This window comes from Chenopodium album, chromosome 14 (genome assembly GCF_948465745.1).
Source record: "Chenopodium album chromosome 14, dcCheAlbu1.1, whole genome shotgun sequence".
In the NCBI taxonomy this organism is placed as follows: domain Eukaryota; kingdom Viridiplantae; phylum Streptophyta; class Magnoliopsida; order Caryophyllales; family Amaranthaceae; genus Chenopodium; species Chenopodium album.
In genome coordinates this window covers 35,238,085-35,258,968 of record NC_137847.1, presented here as the reverse complement: position 1 = coordinate 35,258,968, position 20,884 = coordinate 35,238,085, and the positions used below count along the sequence as shown (strand labels likewise).

The window sequence follows — 20,884 nt, the reverse complement described above, 5'->3', positions numbered from 1 at the left end:
ATTCACAAAATTTATATGTTCATATTTTATAAAGAAATATTCATTTTATATGAACTAAATATTCTAAAAAATAAAATGTACTAAATGTTCAGTTTATATTATAATACTATTGAATTATTATGAGTCAGACAATTTTTTTCAAAAATTTGATGTTCATTATATAGTGTTGTGTTCATATTTAAAATTTTAATGTTCATTTTCAAATAATAAATGTTCAAATTCGAGTAGTATCAGATGCTCATTATAAAATAGTGTAATGATTATATTTAAAATTTTCAATGTTTATTTACAAAACTAAATGTTCAAATTCTAATAGTTTCATGTTCATATTTTAAAAGAAAAATTGACATTTACTACCAGCGAAAGAACCTTGTGTCACATTTGCTACCTGTTTAATTTTGTATTTTATTTTGCTACCACCTAAAATCACATAATATTAAAATTTCACTACCACTTAACGGAATCCGTTAAGTTTAATAAAAAAAAAATTAAAATTAAAAAAAATAAAATAAAGTAACCTAGCCAACCTTAATTGTCACCCCTCCACCTCACTGCTACCCCCTCCCCCTCCAACCAGCCGACGGCCGGCGCCCAGAGCTTCGACTGGCGCTGGCGCAAACCCACCCCCCTCCCTTTCCCCCACCCTACGCAGCCAACCTCCCTTCCTTGTTCCCCTTCTTGCTGCCCCGACTCCCACCCCAAACCGGAAACCACCTCTTTTCCCCCCCCCCCAACCAAAATCGGCCCCCCTCCTCGTTCTCTTCACCGAAATTCACCCCCCTCCCCTTCCCCTACCCTTTCAGCCATCCCTAGTCCTAAACCACCAGCCCCAAACAACCCTAAACGAATTTTAGGGTTTTGCTTATGGTAAATGAGCCGAGCCAAGCCGAGTATTACCTTGTTCATGTTCAAGTTCATTTAACTTAGGCGAGTTCGAGCACGATCTCGAGCTTTCAAGCGAGCTCAAATTTCTGTTCAATCTCGGCTTATTTAGTACACTATATGTTCACGAACGATTCGTGAACAACTCGTTTATTCAACGAGTCTTTCATGAACGAACTTAATAATAATCGAGGTTCTCCAATAAATGAGCTTTGTACTTTTGATATTTGAAAATTTCAAAATAAGCATAATAATGAATCTTAATTATAAATTTAATAACTAAATTAACAATTGTAAATAATCAATAATTATATAAATAAATGAATAGTTCATGAACATAAATAAACGAGTTGTTCATGAACTTATCTGAACGAGCATATCTATGTTCGTGTTCAAGCTTATTTATTAAACGAGCTTCAAAATTTGTTCAAGCTCGGCTCATTTATTAAATAAACGTACATGAACGAGCTTCAACCGAGCTCAAACACGAGTAGTATACAAAGTATATTATCCTAGCCAGCGGAAACAAGTTTCTCGTTAATCAACTAAGCTTGTTAGCTAAGAATTTTAGGTCACTCGTTTGAGTTTCTCGTTTCTCAACTAACTGACATATGTGACGTGTTCAATTATGATGTCAATGGTTTTTACTTTAGTTAGTCATGTCTATAGAGGATATAATCGACAATAATGTTAAATATGTTACAAGTTTTCCTTGCAATGTAACTAAAACCTCCAATTCTCCGAACTTCATAAAACCCACACATACAGCTTAAAAATTATTTTATTAAACTTTACATCGAGAGGTTCTTTACATATATCAACCACATTATTAACATAAATATTGACTAGTACGGAGTATTTGGTATGAACTACTAGTATTGCTGCGACTGTATATAATGTGCCTTAAAGTCTCTATCACATTGACTTTAATTTGCATCCTTTTACAACACAGCTGAAGGGGTCAGCAACATCATTCATGACCTGAGACTTCCTCGAGAAATTGTCGTATTTTGATTCGTTCATTTGTGGTAAGATCTGGATCTTCCCCGGTTAACCTCTTCCTCACCTGTGCTCTATCACTATCTGGATCATCAGCGGAAACCTGCAGATAGAGATTTGAGTGCAAAGAAAGAATTAAAGGCGCAACAAAAGTATTTATTCAATACAATGGCATCAGCCATTAGGCACCTCAATGACACTTGAAACACTTTCTCCATTACGAAATGATTTTACTATTTACTTCTCTACATTCTCTGATACACTAGTTTAACCATGAGTATTTTAATTGTGCATTGGTTAAAACTATATTTCATTTATTACAAATCACATTGCAACCTTGCCTTTTTTGAAAGTTCCACAAATATTGCTTTTCACATTGCGGATATCCAATTTACCCTAGCTAACCTTTCCCGAGTTTCTTTTGCACTTAGATTTTGAGGGTAATTCAAATAAAAAATTTTGTGGTTCCCTCACACTTTTTACCTACTTTCTTAATTTTTGTGCTTATCACCCCTCACCCAAACCCCCAAAATAATGAGAAATGACGCAACAATTTTGCAACGGAGGTAGTAAACATAATCTAGCTTCTAATGTTAACTAAACTACTTAGTTTACCACCCTCTCATTGGTCATGATGAAATGCATTATACTAATTACGGAATATATAAAAGAATCTTAAGAGTGTGCAGCAAGAATATCAAACTCTTATCATTTTTGACACTCACCACAACATAGTTATTGGTATGACCATCCTTATTTGTAGGAGTGACAAGTTCATTCTTGTTGCAGGTCCATTCACCATCAACAATATACTTGTACTCGTAATGTCCTTCCTGTTAAAAGGGATGGTGAATGTCATGGAGATCCGTTTGATCACGTATTTAGTAGTTAAACTTCAGTAGCAACTAGCTTTTTTCATTGAAATAATAATAATATAATCATCCAAGTTATTTCCATATCCATTATTAGGATAGGTAATTAAGTAGAAATTTTTACAGAGAACAATATGAAAGGAAAATTGATGCTCCAAAAAGAAAGAAAGACAAAATATAAATTAGAAAACAAACTTGTGGCATAGGCTGGCATTAAGGTACATCTACGCATAACTTACCAGCAATTCTCTCTGCAAAATCCAAGCATTTTGCTCCTTGTCAAATTTCAGTGGAACTTTCTGAAATTAGAAAACTGTTGAGTTAATGATGCTTTGTACAGAATCCAAGATATGCAGTGAAGTAGCAAAAAGAAATTGCGGGAAAACAGTTTAGTGTATAACACATGCCAAATTAATCAGGAGTGGGAGTCACTTATCTAAAGATTAAAATAGAATGAGTTCATGATCTAAACATAAGGTTTTTTTTTTTTTTTTTTTTTTTTTTTCAGCTGATTTCCTCATCCAAACTTGTAAGAGCTTATTTAAACAAATTAGACATATCTAAGCTTACCTGAATTTTTAATGTAAACAATGAAATGAACTTATTTGCCTTCGTCCAAATCTAAAAGAACTTAAATCTTCAATTTTTTTTAAAGGTGGATTGACAAAGGCCTTGCTTTCAAAAGAATATATGAGATATTAGTTCCACTTATAAGATAACATGAAAAAAAAGAAAAAAAAAAAAAAATAGAAGCATGGACTTCTTTTAACTAATCCAAACTTATCATGCAATTACTTTTCTTGAAAACTAATTCTATTAGGGAGAAATGAAAGAAGGCCTAAAATCATAAGAATAAGATGCTGGTCCAACCTTAATAAATAGATTGTCAGCGCTTAAATTAATTAAATAGTAATAGGTGGTTTGGATGTGCATATTTCGTAAGGGGCATGATCCACGACCCAAACAGTGATGCCACTTACCCATAAAGAAGCCTACTCCCTTTATCCTATAAAGGTGTCTACCTTTGCACAAAGTTTTGGGAGATAAATGGTGTTTGGTTGGTTATCAATTGTTATTGAGAATTTCTACACGGTGGCCTCGTGATATTGCAAATTCTATATGTTGGAAACTTTTTTTTTTTAGTTTTTCGAGTGACCTCATGGTATTGCATAACCAATTAGTGTGCTCTTATTAGTATTTTATGGCTAACCCTTGGTGTTATAATGTTAACTCTTAGCTTAAATAACTAAATTTACTAACCTACCCTTCAAATTGAATCAACCAATCGGAATCCCCACTCTCCCAAACACCCTACTCCACCCCCAAGCGTCCAATCACCCATACCTCCTATCTAACCCAACCCACCCATAAGCCACACCAACACCACCAGCCACCCACAGAAACGCCTAGCACCCACCAAAACCTCAAACCAACCACCGAAGGATGGAGTACATATAGTAAAGAGATGATCTGTCATGAAACACTTGTACACCTAGCAAATGAACACAATTTACCTAGGCACATAATTACACCACATACACAGAAATGGAAACTCCACTAGTACATGACACGTGTACACCTAAATAACGTTCACATGGGATCCATCTTTAATGCCAGGAAATGAAATAGTCCAACTCAAACTTCAAAATTGAGAGATGAAATTGGACTGGATCTTTGACTAATAGCACTGGTCATGTATATAGTCTTCCCTTGCCCATGTGCCCAAGATGTGTCTTAACAAGTCAATTTTGTTCTTCCTCCGTTCATAGAGTTCCAATGTTTGTAAGAATCTGGAATGTGTATTTCAGAATTCAAAAAGCAGTTGGACTCAGCCACTTAGAAAACACCTCTTCCTGATTCACCATTTATCTAAGGTTTTCCAAGATACTTAGTCCTAAACTTCACATCTTAAACAAAACAAAACAAAAATGCACCCTTGTCAATTGATGAGGTAACCCACTATCTTTCCAAATAATAATAAACATTAGTTAAGCAGAAGAGCAGTTAACTAGCCTATATGTAAGAAAAATATCAGAAAAAACAGAATGCAGATTATAATATTGTTACCTGGCCCCAACCAACATCAAGCCCAGAAATTTCAACAAGGGTACAATTTGGATCATCCCATTTGCATATGATTGACTTCTTTTTGAGGCCTGTAAGCTTTAGAAAAACAGCAACACATGCACAATTGTGACCAAACAGACAGGAGATGCTTTTCAGAGACTAATTTAGGTACTTTATTGTTTTCACAACATCATGAAGACATCAAACTCTACTGGTTGAGTGAACACTATGTTTCTTGGTCAAGGGGAATGTTGTATATTTCGTATTTATTAAGGCTTTTACTTAACTAGGTTTGACGCAGAAAAGAATAATTCAATCAAAGACAAAGCAGAAGAAAAAAAAAATGATAAATCAAAAAGGTATCACAGAGTGTCCGCTATACTAGGTCTCTATCGGGACTTTAATTGCCATTTTGGGCCACTTAATAAGGAATTAAAGGGGAGTATATATACCTTTAAGTCATGCAATTAAGGGATATTCAGATTATTAACATTAATTTCTTAGATTAAGGGTGTATTTTAGAGTGAGAAAGTGGAACTCCATTGTTAAATCTTCAGCATTCAACAAAGCTTCAAATTTCAGTAATTTCTTCATCATAATTCTTACTCCCTCTGTCCCTATTTTTTTTTACCCCATTAGACTTTTCACGGTCTCCAAGTCTCCAAGACGCGTCTTAAAATGAATATATCTCTATTTTCATGCGCTTAAAAATATAAAAACTTATATTAATAAAATATGCAATGAGACGAATACAACACGATCCCACGTGACTAGATTATCTCTTATAGATTAATGGCAATCAATGGTAACAATGGGACAAAAATTAAGGGACGGAGGGAGTATTTTCTTGCTTTCCAATTCGTTATTTCTTAGTTGATGTTAGTTGATAGTTGTTAATCAAAGATTAGTGCTTTAACCTTATATTAATCATGTTTACTTTATCTTGGTTGGTTATATTGTAACTTGATTTCAATGGTTCTGATGTAAATATCCCTACTTTCAGCTAGATTTCTAGCTAGGATAGGGGGTGATGGGTTGTTTGTGATGCTTGATGACGATCTTATATGATTAAGTTGAAATACTTTTGTACCTCGAGCTATTTGGTGATGTCCTTGTTGCTTGGGGTCTTTTTGACCAAATAACTTCTTGACAGTTACTGTTATTAAAATAGTTATGCAGCGTGAGCTAGTTTAGTGTGTTTGCTTAAACTAATAGCCAAAATTATCAAAATCAGAATTCTACGTTGAATTAGAAGGGGCTCTCATAATTGAATCGTAATCAAGACATCATATCCAAAATTAAATTAAATATATTTGAATTATGAGACCTAATTATTAATAGAAAATAGTTTTTTACTCATTAAACAACCGATAATTGACAATATATATTTATAAATACCTTTGTAGGCAATAGGCATATTTTAAACTTGTAAGGATTTCGTTACTTAAGAAAAATATGTAAAATTAGGTAGAATCGTAATTGAATCGTATGACATACATGTATCGTAAAATCATAAGATTCTATAAACTATGATTTTAATAACAATGCTAATAGCTAATGCCGACCATAGAAATTAGGTGCTTGAACATCTAGTGTGTGCGGACTGCGGGAGTGACCTTGTGTGACAAGTTACCCCTTTAATACCTCTTTGATCAACTAAATCATCGTTAATTGTTAATTTTCTCGTGAATAGCTTAATCCACTTTCCCTAGGTTTTTTTTTTTTCTTATTGTTGATTGAATTTAATTCTTTTATATTCATTTATTTGTTAGTTGTTATTCAACTTTCTTAATCATCAAAAACAAAAACAGAATGCGTAGGCTTGAATAGTATATGAATTAAGGTGATTGCATTTTGAATCCTTGTGGCAATATGACCTTGGTTATCACTCCACTTAGGTAAGTGATTAGTTTGGAATTTATTAGATTTATGAGAGAGAAAATTCCAAACTATTTTTCCTTATCAAGTGTCAGCTAAAAAAATGGTATGTAAAAAAGTGCATGGAAAAATAACTTTGTAAGAATATATACCATAAAAATATATATATTAGTTTTAGAATTGGGTGGCACACAAATTATATTTTAGTTGGGAGATTCAATTCTTGTATACCAAGTTGTGGAAGTTTCTTTGATCCGGTTGAACAAGGTATATATTCTGAGTGGCTATATCATGGAGGACTGTCATGTGCAGAAGTGTGTGAGCCCCTCACACCACCAAGCCTTAATGAGGGGGTGAGATATGAGAAGCAAAATATGTGAGCTTTGGTGGAAAAAGGTTTACCTACTTTGCATGTACAAAATAGGGTTGTGACAAGGACTGTGTGCTTGTAAGAAGGGGTACAAGTTTAAAATCATATATTGGCTCAAAGAGAATCTGAGACAATAAGCAGTGTTTTTACTTTCCAATTTAACTCATTTTTGTCAATATTTGAGGTTATGTTGCAGGGTGGATATGTTGAATCTTGAGGAGTTACTCTGCTCTGCATTATTGAAGCTTGGCTTCTATTCGCACTTTGATAGGTTTAAGGTTTTATGCATATGTATCAACAAAAAAGATGTGTTTTACGTGTCATACACTAAGACATGCTAAGATACTTCATAGTTAAGAGTGGTTGGATGAGAGTAGTCTTGAGTTGGGTGACCTTAGGACATACATTGGTGTATAGGACTAGTTTTCAGACTAAATAGTACCATTTCATAAATATCCATGACTCACAAGGTGGCTACAGTACTACAAAATGGCACAAGAGACTTTGCTTGAAAGTCAAACTAGCCTCTTAACAAGGAAGATTTGGACCTACATTGCATGTCAAGATTATATGTAAGGACCAACCAAGAATAACAAACATTAATTTTTGTTATAGAAATTTGACTACACTACATATACCAACAAAGTAAACCTTCCTCTTAAGGGATTCATACACTAACATACTCATGTTTGGTGTGAAGTTGTCCTTTAAGGATTACTCAAGGTCCTCAGTTACAAGCAGCATTATCTGCCACTAGAAAGGGGGTTAGGGTCACACAAATTTCCTCTACAAACTGGTATTAGAGCACAAGGTCTGATCTAATGATGGTGACTATGAACAAGAGAAATTTTGGAACTTATTGGATCATACAAAAACAGTTAACACGTGTAATTAGTTATTTGGATTTATTTACTAGGGCTACTACAACATGCAAGTTGCTATCTTATGGCCTCAACCTCAACCTCAACAATAAGAGTGAAATACTAGAAAGTTACTGAAAGGAATTTGCGGCCCGATGGAATTATAAATGATAAAAATAACAATAATAAGTGAGCAAATAGAATATTGCTGATTGAAGACTACAATTTTATGTATATGCTTTACTAGAATACAATTAAAATTTTCACTTATTTATAATTTGGAGGATAACTAGTAATATGTTATTACTCAGAAAAAACGCTACGTACTATGCATACCATCCAAATACACTATGAACTCTCTCCTCCCTAAAGGGCATATATAAACACTAAATGCAACCTTCAAGGAAATAGAACAAAAAAAAAAAAAAAAAAAAGATTTTGCCAAATCAATTGGAGGCTAAATGAGAATATACAAAAGGAACTGTAAAGATGAAGTCTGCAAATAAACAACTCACAATGTCAGCTGTTGCACTTTTAATAGCATCCAATTTAGGGCAACAAGAACGTTTGCTCTGCAAGAAAAGATCAGCAATAAGATTTACCATCTTAGGTAGCATTAAAAAAAAGGTGATAACTAATAAATATATACTTGTAGCTGATAGAGTAGTCAAACTCAAAACACAAACTAATTTTAGCATATATTTAACAAGGGTAGAATACCTACTGGGTAGATAAATCAATCTCCCCTTTACAAAGTATAGGCTAACCCACACACACACACACACACACACAACTGATACACTCACTCTGTCCCGAAAGATTTCCCCATAACACCATATTAATGTACTCTCTGTCCCACAAAGATAGCACCAAGTTCACTTTATTAAAGAGAAAAGCAAGGCAGGTTGGTTGGTGGGACCAAAAATGAAGTTTGTGAGAGACTGAGAGTAATGTATTTGTCCCTTATACCCACTTATAATATGGAAGGAACTCAACGGCACATCCAAAATGAGAAATTGGGGGCTGGGGGGGGGGGGGGGGGTGGAGGAGGGTAAGATATCGGTTTACTTATGCTTTACAGGTTGTATTTTGTAAGTAAATATTCCATTATCTTTAAATGTAATTTATAACAAAAAAAAAATAAAAATAAAAATAAAAAACACATACACACACCTTTATCTAAATAATGTTGGCCAGTTTCAATCAAAAATTAGAAATATAGCTGTCTCAGATTCACAGATTACTCTAGTTAGGGAATGGGTAAACAAAATGAATGTTGATTCTTTATATGAAGAGGTTATCAGTAGGGAACCTTTGCATCCAGCAGAACATATAAATTTACCAAAAGATAAGAGAACAGGCATAACCATAACCCATATTTACATTACACCAAATGGTTGGATAATTGACAGGTAAAACCATTGGAAGTATAGAATCTTTTGAAGTTGCTGACAAAAAACAAATTAGTTTAACATGTTATAGTTGTGTGAAATTGCTTGCTAGTACATAAAATTTTGCTTTAAAGTATTAAATCATGGAGTCGTGAGTTTGACTCTAGTCAATGTATACCAGAAGTCAAAAGATACAACTCTAACGTAAGTTGCAAATGCCTAGGAGATCTAAAGGAAAGTTTCCCACCAAATAACACATGTTATCAATATGTAATCTACAGAAAGCATCAGCGAGAGATGGATTAACAGCTTTTATAGTAGCTCAACTACTGCCTGTTTCAACCTTCCTACATATATTTTACATTGTTGTTACTGCTTCCTCACTTCACAGATAGGAAGATTAGCAAAAACACAATGATGCTGTTCTCACTAGAGTTCAGAAAGACACCATCTTCACTTCTTTTTGGCTTATTAAGACTGCAGACTGGGATATATTATCCCAAGAACCAGGAGGAAATATGAGCTTCCTTTAAATCATAAACTTTGCTTGTATGTAAGTAATATTCCAAAACTGCTATAGAAAATACAAAGTACTAAAGCTCTTGCACAGGCACCATGTACATTGAATTTCTCTGAGACTTGGTTAGCACATTAAGTCTGGAGACTTTGGACCCTAAAGGCATAAACAATTTGTTGTCTTGGCTTCTATGGCATGTTTGTATATGCCAAATACCAACGTGCTGTGTCGTGGAAAAAAAAATTCCAGGACCAGTTACAGTACTGGAAAAAGGATTGGAAATACCTTGTATGTCTATACAAATTTAGCAATATCAGTCTTCTTTTATCATTTAAAATTTCAAGTGGTTTCTTAGAGGATATCACATAAAATTGGTAAGGCGGCAGCACTCAAGGGCATGAAATCCTTTTTTTTCGACTTTAAGAAAAAATATTTTAGTAAGAGTTTAGATCAAAACATCAAATGCCTTACTCCCTTGGTAAATGAATGGTGCCAAATCAAACAACATTGACAAATAATAGATCGATCCATGCAGCACAAATGAATAATTGAAAGAATGCACACGTACCAGCAGTAACCTGTGGGCTTCATTTAGCCTATATCCTTGAACCCAATACATGTAGGCTAACTGCAATTGAGTCGTGAATGTTAGATTATAGCACGATAAGTGCAATAGGCGAAAATGCAGCAAATAAAGTAAAGCAAAGTGTTTCATCTTTTTCCTGTTTATCTGCCAGAAATTAAGACTATAAATAGACCAAGTAAATGCATCTCTAGTTTCAAGGTGCGGTACCGATTAAACTTTAAAAAAAATAAAAAAAAAAAAAATAAAAAAAAAAAAAAAAGATTCACACAAATATAATACATGTATTCTTATTGTGTTGATAGTGATCTATTGGCAAAATGTGTAGGTATAAAGCACCATTTTTAGTTTCCAGACTCCATAATCTTTGAATACCATAATATTGGTTTTGGGCTTGGAAATGTTAATGCCAATAATATCACGTTCTGTATGCAGTATAATTTTCCCCCTAAAACCTCATTCTCCTTCCACACTCTCCCCACCCTCCCTTTTCTCTGCTCTGGGTCCAAATTGTATATAAATATTTCACTTCAAATGTGGAGTCTTTTTTTCCCCCCTATCATTATCACCATTACTGAGTCTTCTTTCCCCCTTCTCATTTTTGCCATCATTACATCAACTTCAAGGTCTAAGAAAAAATTGCCAGATAATCTACAATGAGATTGAGTCTGGGATGCCAAAATCCACTTTTATGTGATCTTGAGCAGTGGAATATAACTTTAGACCCAAAAATTTTGAAGCCATAACTTCAGTTTCAATGAAGTTCCATGACGCGCGCGCACACAAGCACATATCCACAATGTCAGTGAGCACTATAAGCTCAGACATCCTCCGGCAGACACAGTTTACCTTGCTAACACAATTGATATCTATTTTACGAATTGAGATAAACAAACTCAGAGGCTGAACTTGTGGGGAAAAAAAAAAGTAAAGGCAGTTACTCAACAATATTGCGAGGCTACGAGATGAAAATAATGTTATATATAGTAAAGGCTGCCTATATCTTGTTTAGTAATATAGTCAAAAGATTCCAACAGTTTACAAAAACTTTAAATAATCATACAGAAACTTCAGGTCACCAAATCAAATCTAACCTCATACGGTAGAATTAAAATATCATTATATTTGGGCTTCATCAAAACAGTCCAATTCTAATTGTGTGAACTTCTTGTATTGTCTGATTGTTCTATCTTAACTAAAGAAGTATTAATATCAACCATAGTAGGAAAAAAAAAAATAAGCCACAGTTTCGCCCTATTGTTCTTTGATTGTCATGATTTGTTACCTTTTTTGTAAGCTAAATTATACAAGAAAAATAAAAGTTCAGAAAGAAAATATTGTGATGAATCAGCAGCAGACCATACAGCCATCACTGAAGGTGTACACTAGGATGGAGAAGAACCGAGACTTGGCAACAGGGGACCAGCAACAAGCAAACAACAGTCATTAATATTCCACTAAGGGGGCGAGCAACATGGTAGGAGGAGGGACTGCTCTGATGTGACCGTGGTCAGCTAGTGAAGACAAATTAGCAATTATGGATTGTAGTACTTTTGGTAGTATGTTTTGTATACATAATGAAGAAGGGTTTAGCCTTGATGTTATGTTGAGTATTGAGAACTTAATGGGAGTTTGGTACTGGGATTAATGAAAGCTTGAATCTTCCAGCTATTTCCTGTTTTATTGTTCTTATCTCTTGAGTTGCAAAGTCAGTTCATTACAAATATCTAGAAAGTATCCCCCATTTGATTAAACATTGACTATGTTTCATGAAAAAAAAAACCTAATACGAAATAATATACATCAATTACAATAAGGACAGGATAAATTGGTAGACCAACTAATAGAATTTCATAAACATTTTTATACTTTGACCATCTGTTATTAGCAAAAAATTTCAGCAGTAAATCCAAATGAAGAAACAGGGGTTTGAATAGGAAAATGAAACAGTTGAACAAAAGTAGACATGAAAAAACAAAATGACAAACACAAGTAGACGATAGAGAACAAAAGTGATATAGAGCATACCGCAACAGCAGGAGCTCTACCCATTCCAGCAGTACAATGTATGTAGGCAATGCCTCCATTTCGGTTCATAGCCTTATATAACTTGCTCACCACAGCTGGAAGCCTCATCCGTAAATCAAACCCGTCAAAGTCCCTGTCATATTAAATTTTTTAATCCAAAATCCTTCAAAAGGGCTAACCAACATGACAAGGCATGTGAAATCTTAATGGTAATGCCTTAATCTTTAGATAGAACAGCCTTAACGAAAGAATACTACCACCAAGTGTGAAACTCACTGCATGGATTGTGTAGAGAGGTTAATATGTACAGTGCAACACACCTTTCCTATCTAAACAAGAAGCACTCAACATGCATCACCTACAAGCTAACTTTTAATAATATGGCATTATTACACTGTTCATGTCAAGTTTTAACACAAGCGTTTCCATACAGAATTAAAACTGAAACCCTGCTGTTACCATAAACCGACACATCCACTTTAAATGAACTTTTCCTTGATCTATATAAACAAACTTAAATTTATGAACGAAATTTGAAGCCAAAGTCTTGAGAGAAAATCAAATGTTTTAAGCCATTGCAAGCCAAAGACATCCTTCCTTTTAACTCCTTGTTTATGATCTGGGCACAAGGATTTAAAGTAAGATGGCAATTTGGTATATTCTGCGCCACCAGCCCAGATGGAGCAAGTAAGGGAATGACTTTGACAGGAAGTGGACAGGTGTGGCTGTCAAAAGTCATAACCGTCATGGGTACCAAGTAGGTGGTGTATTTATAAGCTTTTCCACCTCGTATCGACCCATCCTGTACTTCATAAACCCCCCCTACTCTTACCACCCTATTTGAAAGCATACTCTACCAGATTTTGGCCTAAACAAGATTGTCCAAATATATACCCAATGTCGAAGTTTTGAGTATAGAACATGGGAGCAAAAGAAAATTTTGATATTTGTCTATTATAGCCACTGAAGGTATGGCTTGCAAATGCTCGAGATTCAAGAGGCAGTAAAGAATTACAAAGGATAGATCAACAACCTTATTTCAGCACGGATATGTTCTATATCAATATATTTTTCTGCATACTTCTGAATAGCTTTGATATCAACTCCAAAATATCTAAAAGAAGTTAAGAAATCATTAAGAGTATTTATGTCAGAAAAACATGTATACAAGGATTCAATATATTTTTTGGTTCAATGTTTGCAAATTTAAGCCACCAGAAGACTCTTATACACCAATAGAGGATACTCTAGATCTGGATCTTGTTGGAGACAGAAAATTGTTTTAACACCAATATTTCGAAGTTTGTCAACATCTGCAGGACTCTGCATTTGAGATAATGCATTATAGAAGAAAAAGTTTCCAAGGCATAGAACCAACTACAGGCAGAAGATACAAACCTGTAGGCATGAACCGACAATCAAGTCTGGACGAATAAAATTATAATTTATCCCTAATTCATGCCTGTAAGTCAGAGCTGCGGATTCAAAAGTTAGAATAGAAGAATAACACTAGCAAAGGAGATACCTCAGACACTAAAAGGCAACAAACGAAAAAGTAAAGCTCTTCATATACAGAACAACAGAAATAGACAGTGTAATAGCTCATCGACTCATCGTTATAATTCACTGAAACCTAGGAAAGTTCGGACTTACAAGCACCCATTGCTTCTGTCATGGTATCACTGTATACATCTGATTTCTTCTCCTCTGCAACCTCGCTCATCTCACTGCTGGATTTTGAGCCAGAAACTGCCTGCATAGTAACATTAACACTATCCTTTTTTTTTTTTTTTTTTTTTTTTGAACGGAACATTAACACTATCCTTTATATCATGATGTATACAAATTCACTAAACACAAGTAGAATATCCTAAAACCAACTAGTTACATGAATTGTATTAAACAACATGCAGCCACAACTTCCATTCCATTTATCACCAACAAAGACACCGAAAATTAGTACTAACTTTTCTTAATTGAGAGCTCAACAATGACTAGACCCACATGATATATTCTCAACACAACCAAATCAAACGACAAAATTCAGCAATAAAATGGACAAACTCATAGCACATTACAACTCGAAAATTGAAACCCGAAAATCGAAATGTCGAAACAAGAGGTCATTACTAACCTTTACAGCCACACTCTGGCGAATATCCAGATCATTAGCATTCATCACAGGCTAAATATTCCACCCCAAAACAAATTAACACACAAGTATATTGAAAATTCAATATCATCAATAAATTAATACACTAATTTGAAAGAGGGAGATAGCATACCAACATATGAACAAAGCTTGAAGATTTAATTTCATGGGGTTTGAAGAATTCAGATGGCAAAGCATAAAGCCTGATTATAACCCAAAATACCAACATATAAATAAATAATATTGAATGATAAGCAAAAACAAGAACAAATAATTTAAAATTGTAAGATTAACGACTAAAACCGTTTACCTGGGAAAATTCTGAAGACAATTCATTGCAAAATTATAAAAAATGCAAAAGATAAAAGCGACAGCAAAAAGAGGGGATCTTTCTTCTTTCTTTGTAAAGCTGAAAGGGGAGTACTCTATAAAAATGCTCGAAATAATTGGTGGGACACAGTATAACAGATATTTTTTGGTTAGATCTTCTAGTTTGGAATTTGGAATATTACACTAATGAATTAAATTAGATTAGATGAGGTGTTAAATTGTCAATATGGGTCGAGTTTGGTAAAGTCGGATCAAGTCATGTTTTCATTAGTTTTGTATGCGGGCGATGCCTAGATTGTTGATAAAATTTTAATATAAACTTTTTTCCTTAAATGTTAAATATGGTCCTACAATCCCTTCTGATAATGTAGGATATTTAGACATACGATGTCATATCACTTATTTAATTAAATAATAGTGTACTTTTTGTAGTTTTATTTGTGAATATCTATGTTATTATTGACTTTAAATGATTTTTATTGAAATTAAATTTTTTTTTTTACTAATTCTTTACTATTTTTTTTAAATATATTATAAATGGATTTTATTTTAAAGAACTTTTTAAAACGAATTTTATAATGGAAATAGAACCGAGTTATATGATATTTATTAAAAGTTATGATTAATTTTGTATATATCAAATATTAGAAGTATATTGATAATAAAATTATATACAACATTTTGATTTGAATGAAACTATCCAAAATTCACTTACTTAGTATTATATGTGTCACGATAATATCTATTTTCACCTACGTGGCATGACACTTGGCGAAAATTTGGAATGTCAAGTGTCGTTGTCTCGTGGTTTGGCTACGAGACAGGCTTTAGAGAAAAACTGGAATGTCAAGTGTCGTTGTCTCGTAGTCTAGCTGCGAAACCGGGTTTATATATTAGTGATATGATGATATGATATGATATGATTTGAGTCATGTCAAATTATTACATTTATCATTTATCAAGTCGATATCCGAAGAAAAAAAAATTCTAGTCGGGTTGGTTTTTTGATACCTCTAGATTAAACTACAGACCTGCAATTACGAGAAAATTCAAGTTTATCTCTGCTAATCTTCTATAAATATAAATATAAATATTACTAAATAACAACTGCTGACATCCTCCCCTTTTCAAATTATACACATGTCAAGTTGTGGTAGAAAATTTTTCCTTATATACTCCATATTTTATAGAACTAGGGCAGCCAACGCGCGCGTTGCGCGCTGGATGGCCAACCTTTTCGGCTTTTCACATGGATAATGGACTGGTAAGGAATATCTCTCTATTGCTTAAAAGGGCTTGTGTTTGCACTTCACATGGAAAGGACAGATATTTGACACGAAAATACCAAATACCATAGTAGTGAGGAAGAGAAAGCATCCATTAGCTTTTCATAAAGATTATATAGGAATTTACGAAACTAATATATGTTTTGCGCTCATTGACCTAATTGGAAACAACAAGGTTGTACAACATATAGCAAATACAGGGTACATCACAATACATAGTAGTGGCATTAATATATAATACTCAGTATATATTCAGATACACATGATTTATAATGCTTAAAAGTTAACATATAATTAGAAAATAAACTTGGACAAAATGCTTCTAAGAATTTATTTTTCAGTAAAATTAGCTCTATGCAGCTCCACTTGTAGCCTCTTTGTCCACCCTTGCTAATTTCCTTGAATCCCTTCTTGCTTTCTTCCCCTTTTCATCGTAGTCAGTTTGGTTTCCTAACTTCCTAGTACATCTATTTCGATACAATCATAGATTAATTTTTATTAGTCTCTATGTCCTTTAAGCACAACTATGGGTAAGTCGTTAATTTTGACCTTCACAAAATAAAGGAAAAAAAAATGCCCACATAAAGCAACAATTTTGCGTTGTCCAGTGACTAATGTTGTCATGTAATTAAAACCATAACCCCTTGCGTACCAGTCGACGGATCTTGGTGCCGTTTTATTGGAGGAGTTACGTGGCATGGCTATTCTTAGGATGATTTCGAAGATTAGCTAAGTTGGGTCTTGAGTATGGGAGTAGTTTTTAGTTTGTTTTTCTGCTTTATTTTTCTTTATGTTGCTTTTGTTTTCTAGTTTGTAGTTTCTTTGCTTTTCCTTTGGGGCTTTCCCTTCGGCTTCACCAAATTAAAACCATAACCCCCATTAAATTTGAAGAATTTTAAACTTTATTATTCCATTCTCCATTTAATTTCTAATTAATTGATGGGTCTTTCAAATTCATTCATCTAATAAAGTCACCAAGCTCTACTTCATCATATGGGGTAATAAAGTAAATAAATATTTTGAGGGGTATAAAGGTCCGTGCACTATTCATAAGAATAATCTCCTACTTTTTATAAGGTAGGGATATTACAGATTCATGAGTGGCTATTTGGCTTCCAAATATAAATACTCCCCATTAAAGAGTACTCTGTATTGTATAATTTGTTTAAATTTTTACTCTTATTCAAAATTATTTAGATCTAAAAACTTTGTAATCAATAGTTATATTTCTATAATTTTTCTCATATGAAGTACATATATAAATAATATTTATTTTAAAGAATTTTTTTATGTTGTGCATCAAACGGGCTAATCTAGTACAATTGCTAAAACAGGTCATGCTGATATCATTGATGGACATTTGTCAACTTCTCATGAAAAAATTTCTCGCCTTAATTACTTATAACATCATACTTTTTTTTTCTCTATCTTTTCCTCTAAAATTTCACGACTAAACAAATACTTTTCTTGAAAATTTGGAAAACTGGAAACAATATAGGGTTATTGTTGGGGTTTGGTGAGTCCGACTCACCGCGGAAACAACCCCTCCCGAGGAACCACTCGCAATAATTAAAATCACAAAGCATAAATAAATATTCACAAAGAAAAGATAACGAATCTTACCCTCGAAGCGAGCTTCGCCCAAAACCCAGGGCTCTTACTTGAAAGCTACTAGCACGTCAAGCGCCGCGCCTCCGACGGTATCCACCCACAAATGGGCGAACACAACTTTAAGGTCTAATACCTTGGGGTTAGCAAGGTCCGACCTAAACTCGAGTGTTATGTGAGTTTAAGAGTTTTCCCAAAAATTATGGAATGCTCTTTTTAACTCCCACTCAAGCACTTTACTCCAAAACCCAAAGTTGGTATTTATAGAGGAAAGTATGAGTGGGAATTTCTATCCCATCAATGTGGGATCATGAAATTCCACAAATTAATTTAAAGCTAAATTAAATTAAAGTTGCAAACTAATAATAAATCTACAAGTGGCATTACCATGTGAGATGGGTTGGTGAGGACCACATGAAGAGTAGGGGACCATACTTGCTCCCCACTCAATACTCTCCTTGTGCCACATGTCCTCTCCCACTTACTCCCATATTCCAAGCTTCCCCTTATTCATGGCCCTATGACCCGAGCCAAGCCACGAGCCAAGCCCGAGCCCGGCCCGTACCAGCCCGCACCTGGCCCGAGCCCAGCCCGCACCTGACTCGAGCCCAGCCCGCACCAGCTGCTGCTGCTGCGGTTTGGTGCGGCTGCAGCTGCATCCGTGGCACGGTGCGGCTGCGGCTGCATCCGTGGCACGGTGCGGGTGCGGCTGCGGCTGCATCCGTGGCACGGTGCGGCTGCGGCTGCATCCGTGGCACGGTGTGGCTGCGGCTGCATCCGTGGCACGGTGCGGCTGCGGCTGCATCCGTGGCACGGTGCGGCTGCTGCTGTGCTTAGCCGCGGCTGGCCGGGGCTGCTAGCACAGTGTGCTAGCTCGTCTTGCCCCTAGCATTCAGATGCTCGGGGCACTCCGATGCTAGGGGTATTTTCGGGAATATGGTCGATTTATTATTATTTTGCGCGTCTCGTCTTTTATCATTTTAGACTCGACTTCCGACGATCGGTTTCGACGCTCTAAGCTCGAATTACCGACGTCTAAATATTTAACACTCAGGCGACGAATTAATTTCTTCCGAATTAATTCGTCGAGTTGGTTCGCATATATTTGCTTAGGTGTGACCCGAAGGGTTCAGTCAAGATTAAGCTGTAATACTAATTATATTAATATTACTGATCGGAAGCGGCCTCCACCTAGGCATTCCGATCACTTGACCTTACTGAATATATTAGCTTTCTAATAATTCTGAACCCGCTATCAGAATAATACACTTGTTCGAAGGACACCATTCCTTTCAATCTCCCACTTGTGACAAGTGTACATTTAGTGTATAGCCCTTATCCTATGTCTCTTCATGTCTCTTCATGAACTACAGAGTAAGATTACTAGTCATCTCTGTTACATCCTGAAGTGTTTCTCGAAATCCGAGTTTGACTGTTAATAAGCAGCTGATTTCTAAAATCCATCTGAGCACGGCCATGCATTTTTCACAGTCTCGCTCTTCGAGAGGCCTTGTAAACAACAAGACATGTTCCCTATTGTTAGTAGGGGGACATTTCTAGTCTTGTAATGTAGCTTCTCTTACTAAGAGGACTCACCCGCCCGATATCCGTCTTTATAATCCCCAATTACGGCAGACGTTTGGCGGATACCAAAACGGACCAGTACTCAAACAAGAGATCTCCCACTACTCATGGTCAAAGGAAAAGAGTTCCGATAGTAATAATGAGAAAATACTTATGACGATTTTTAATCTCTTAAAGCATCCTTATAGGTCTGTCCAGTATGGTTCTAAACCAATACCTGTGCAAATGATTTGTATCCTCATAGCACAAGAAACGGTGCTACAAATCATACTACACACTAATCTCTGACGGTCATTATTCGTCCACAAAATACGACCTTGATTAGGGATAATTTTCGATTAAAATATTCAACGTTCACTTAATAGGTGTTTCTTTATCCAAGCCATTGACTTGATACCCTATTTTGAATATTTATTAAAATCGAATGGACTCATTATTTAATTCTAAACCACAATTAAATAGTTTTGTGGAATATTTAGAAATATTTTATTCCACTATGAAACTTCACAATGTTTCATCTTATGATAAATGGTTTTTCCCAAATGTTTTAAGAGTAGTACTCTTCATAAAACATTCATAGAAATCACACTCATATTTGATATGCTTGATTTCTTTCATGCAATTATGAATGTTGTCGTTCACTTATTGCATAGGTTTAGTTATAATTACTTTGCAAACCTTAGCATCTTCATTATCCACCATTTCCATAATAAGATGATAAAATTTTGAGAGTGTTAATGGATTACATGTGATTCAGGATTTATTGTCCAAGCAATGGCTCCTACTCATTTTCATGATTTGAGACCTTCTACTTGACAACCTACAATCATTAATGTTCAACAACGAACCTTTCCATTTAACATCTATCTTATTATTGCCTTTAAGGCAACAACATTCTCAACATATATTTTGGTAGACTCCCCGATGATGCCTTGCTTGGGTTTTACTCCAAGCGACTCACAACGATTTGGGATACCCTAATCACTTGTGATCATGGAAATTTTCCTTAGATTCCCGCACATCATACATGGACGCACATCCATGTTACCATTCTCAAGCCACAACGCTTCTTGCCTCGTGCTTATAAATGGTTTCCTTGCTAAGGATCTAATCCTTGTTAAGGTTTGTGCTTGCAACATCAAAACTCAAATTATATTTGTTTCCATGCGTCAAGAATTCATCCAACTACTTATCTAAGTTCTTTGGATGTTCTTGACTATACTCAGATTAATGTCGATTGGTATTATATACGTACTTCACATGCTCTAAGCATGTAAGTCATCTGACGATTCCATATCATAGCTTTACATGATGGATTTAATTCTAGAATTATTCTCAACTTTATTCCATCCATGTGACATTTAGCTCATACAGTCACACTGAGTCTTGCTAAATTGTTCGATGTATGATATGGTTGAAAATCTCTTACTAGAGTCTTTCTTGTTTGATTTAGTACTTAGCCTAGCTTATACTTAGT

General features: G+C 34.9%; 1 protein-coding gene across 1 annotated transcript; it reads right to left on the bottom strand.

Moving 5' to 3' along the window:
- Positions 1 to 1,645: 1,645 nt before the first annotated feature.
- Positions 1,646 to 15,040, bottom strand: LOC145580206 (phosphoglucan phosphatase DSP4, amyloplastic-like). The gene is made up of 14 exons (XM_081637608.1): positions 14,910 to 15,040; positions 14,733 to 14,802; positions 14,582 to 14,632; positions 14,101 to 14,200; positions 13,846 to 13,922; positions 13,694 to 13,770; positions 13,481 to 13,561; positions 12,448 to 12,580; positions 10,405 to 10,464; positions 8,444 to 8,500; positions 4,821 to 4,916; positions 2,993 to 3,052; positions 2,607 to 2,714; positions 1,646 to 1,984 (listed from the first exon to the last, which is right to left on the bottom strand). Exons 1-14 carry the CDS (start codon positions 14,933 to 14,935, stop codon positions 1,853 to 1,855), a joined length of 1,128 nt encoding a protein of 375 aa, XP_081493734.1. The 5' UTR covers positions 14,936 to 15,040; the 3' UTR covers positions 1,646 to 1,852.
- Between the last annotated feature and the right edge of the window lie 5,844 nt (positions 15,041 to 20,884).

Excerpts from the sequence above, each read along its gene's own strand:
- LOC145580206 (XM_081637608.1), bottom strand. The coding sequence starts at position 14,935 with ATGAATTGTCTTCAGAATTTTCCCAG. Across the intron at positions 13,923-14,100 it reads GACAGAAGCAATGGGTGCTT|CTCTGACTTACAGGCATGAA; the intron begins GTAAGTCCGAAC and ends TTGAATCCGCAG. Across the intron at positions 12,581-13,480 it reads CATATCCGTGCTGAAATAAG|GGACTTTGACGGGTTTGATT; the intron begins GTTGTTGATCTA and ends TTAATATGACAG.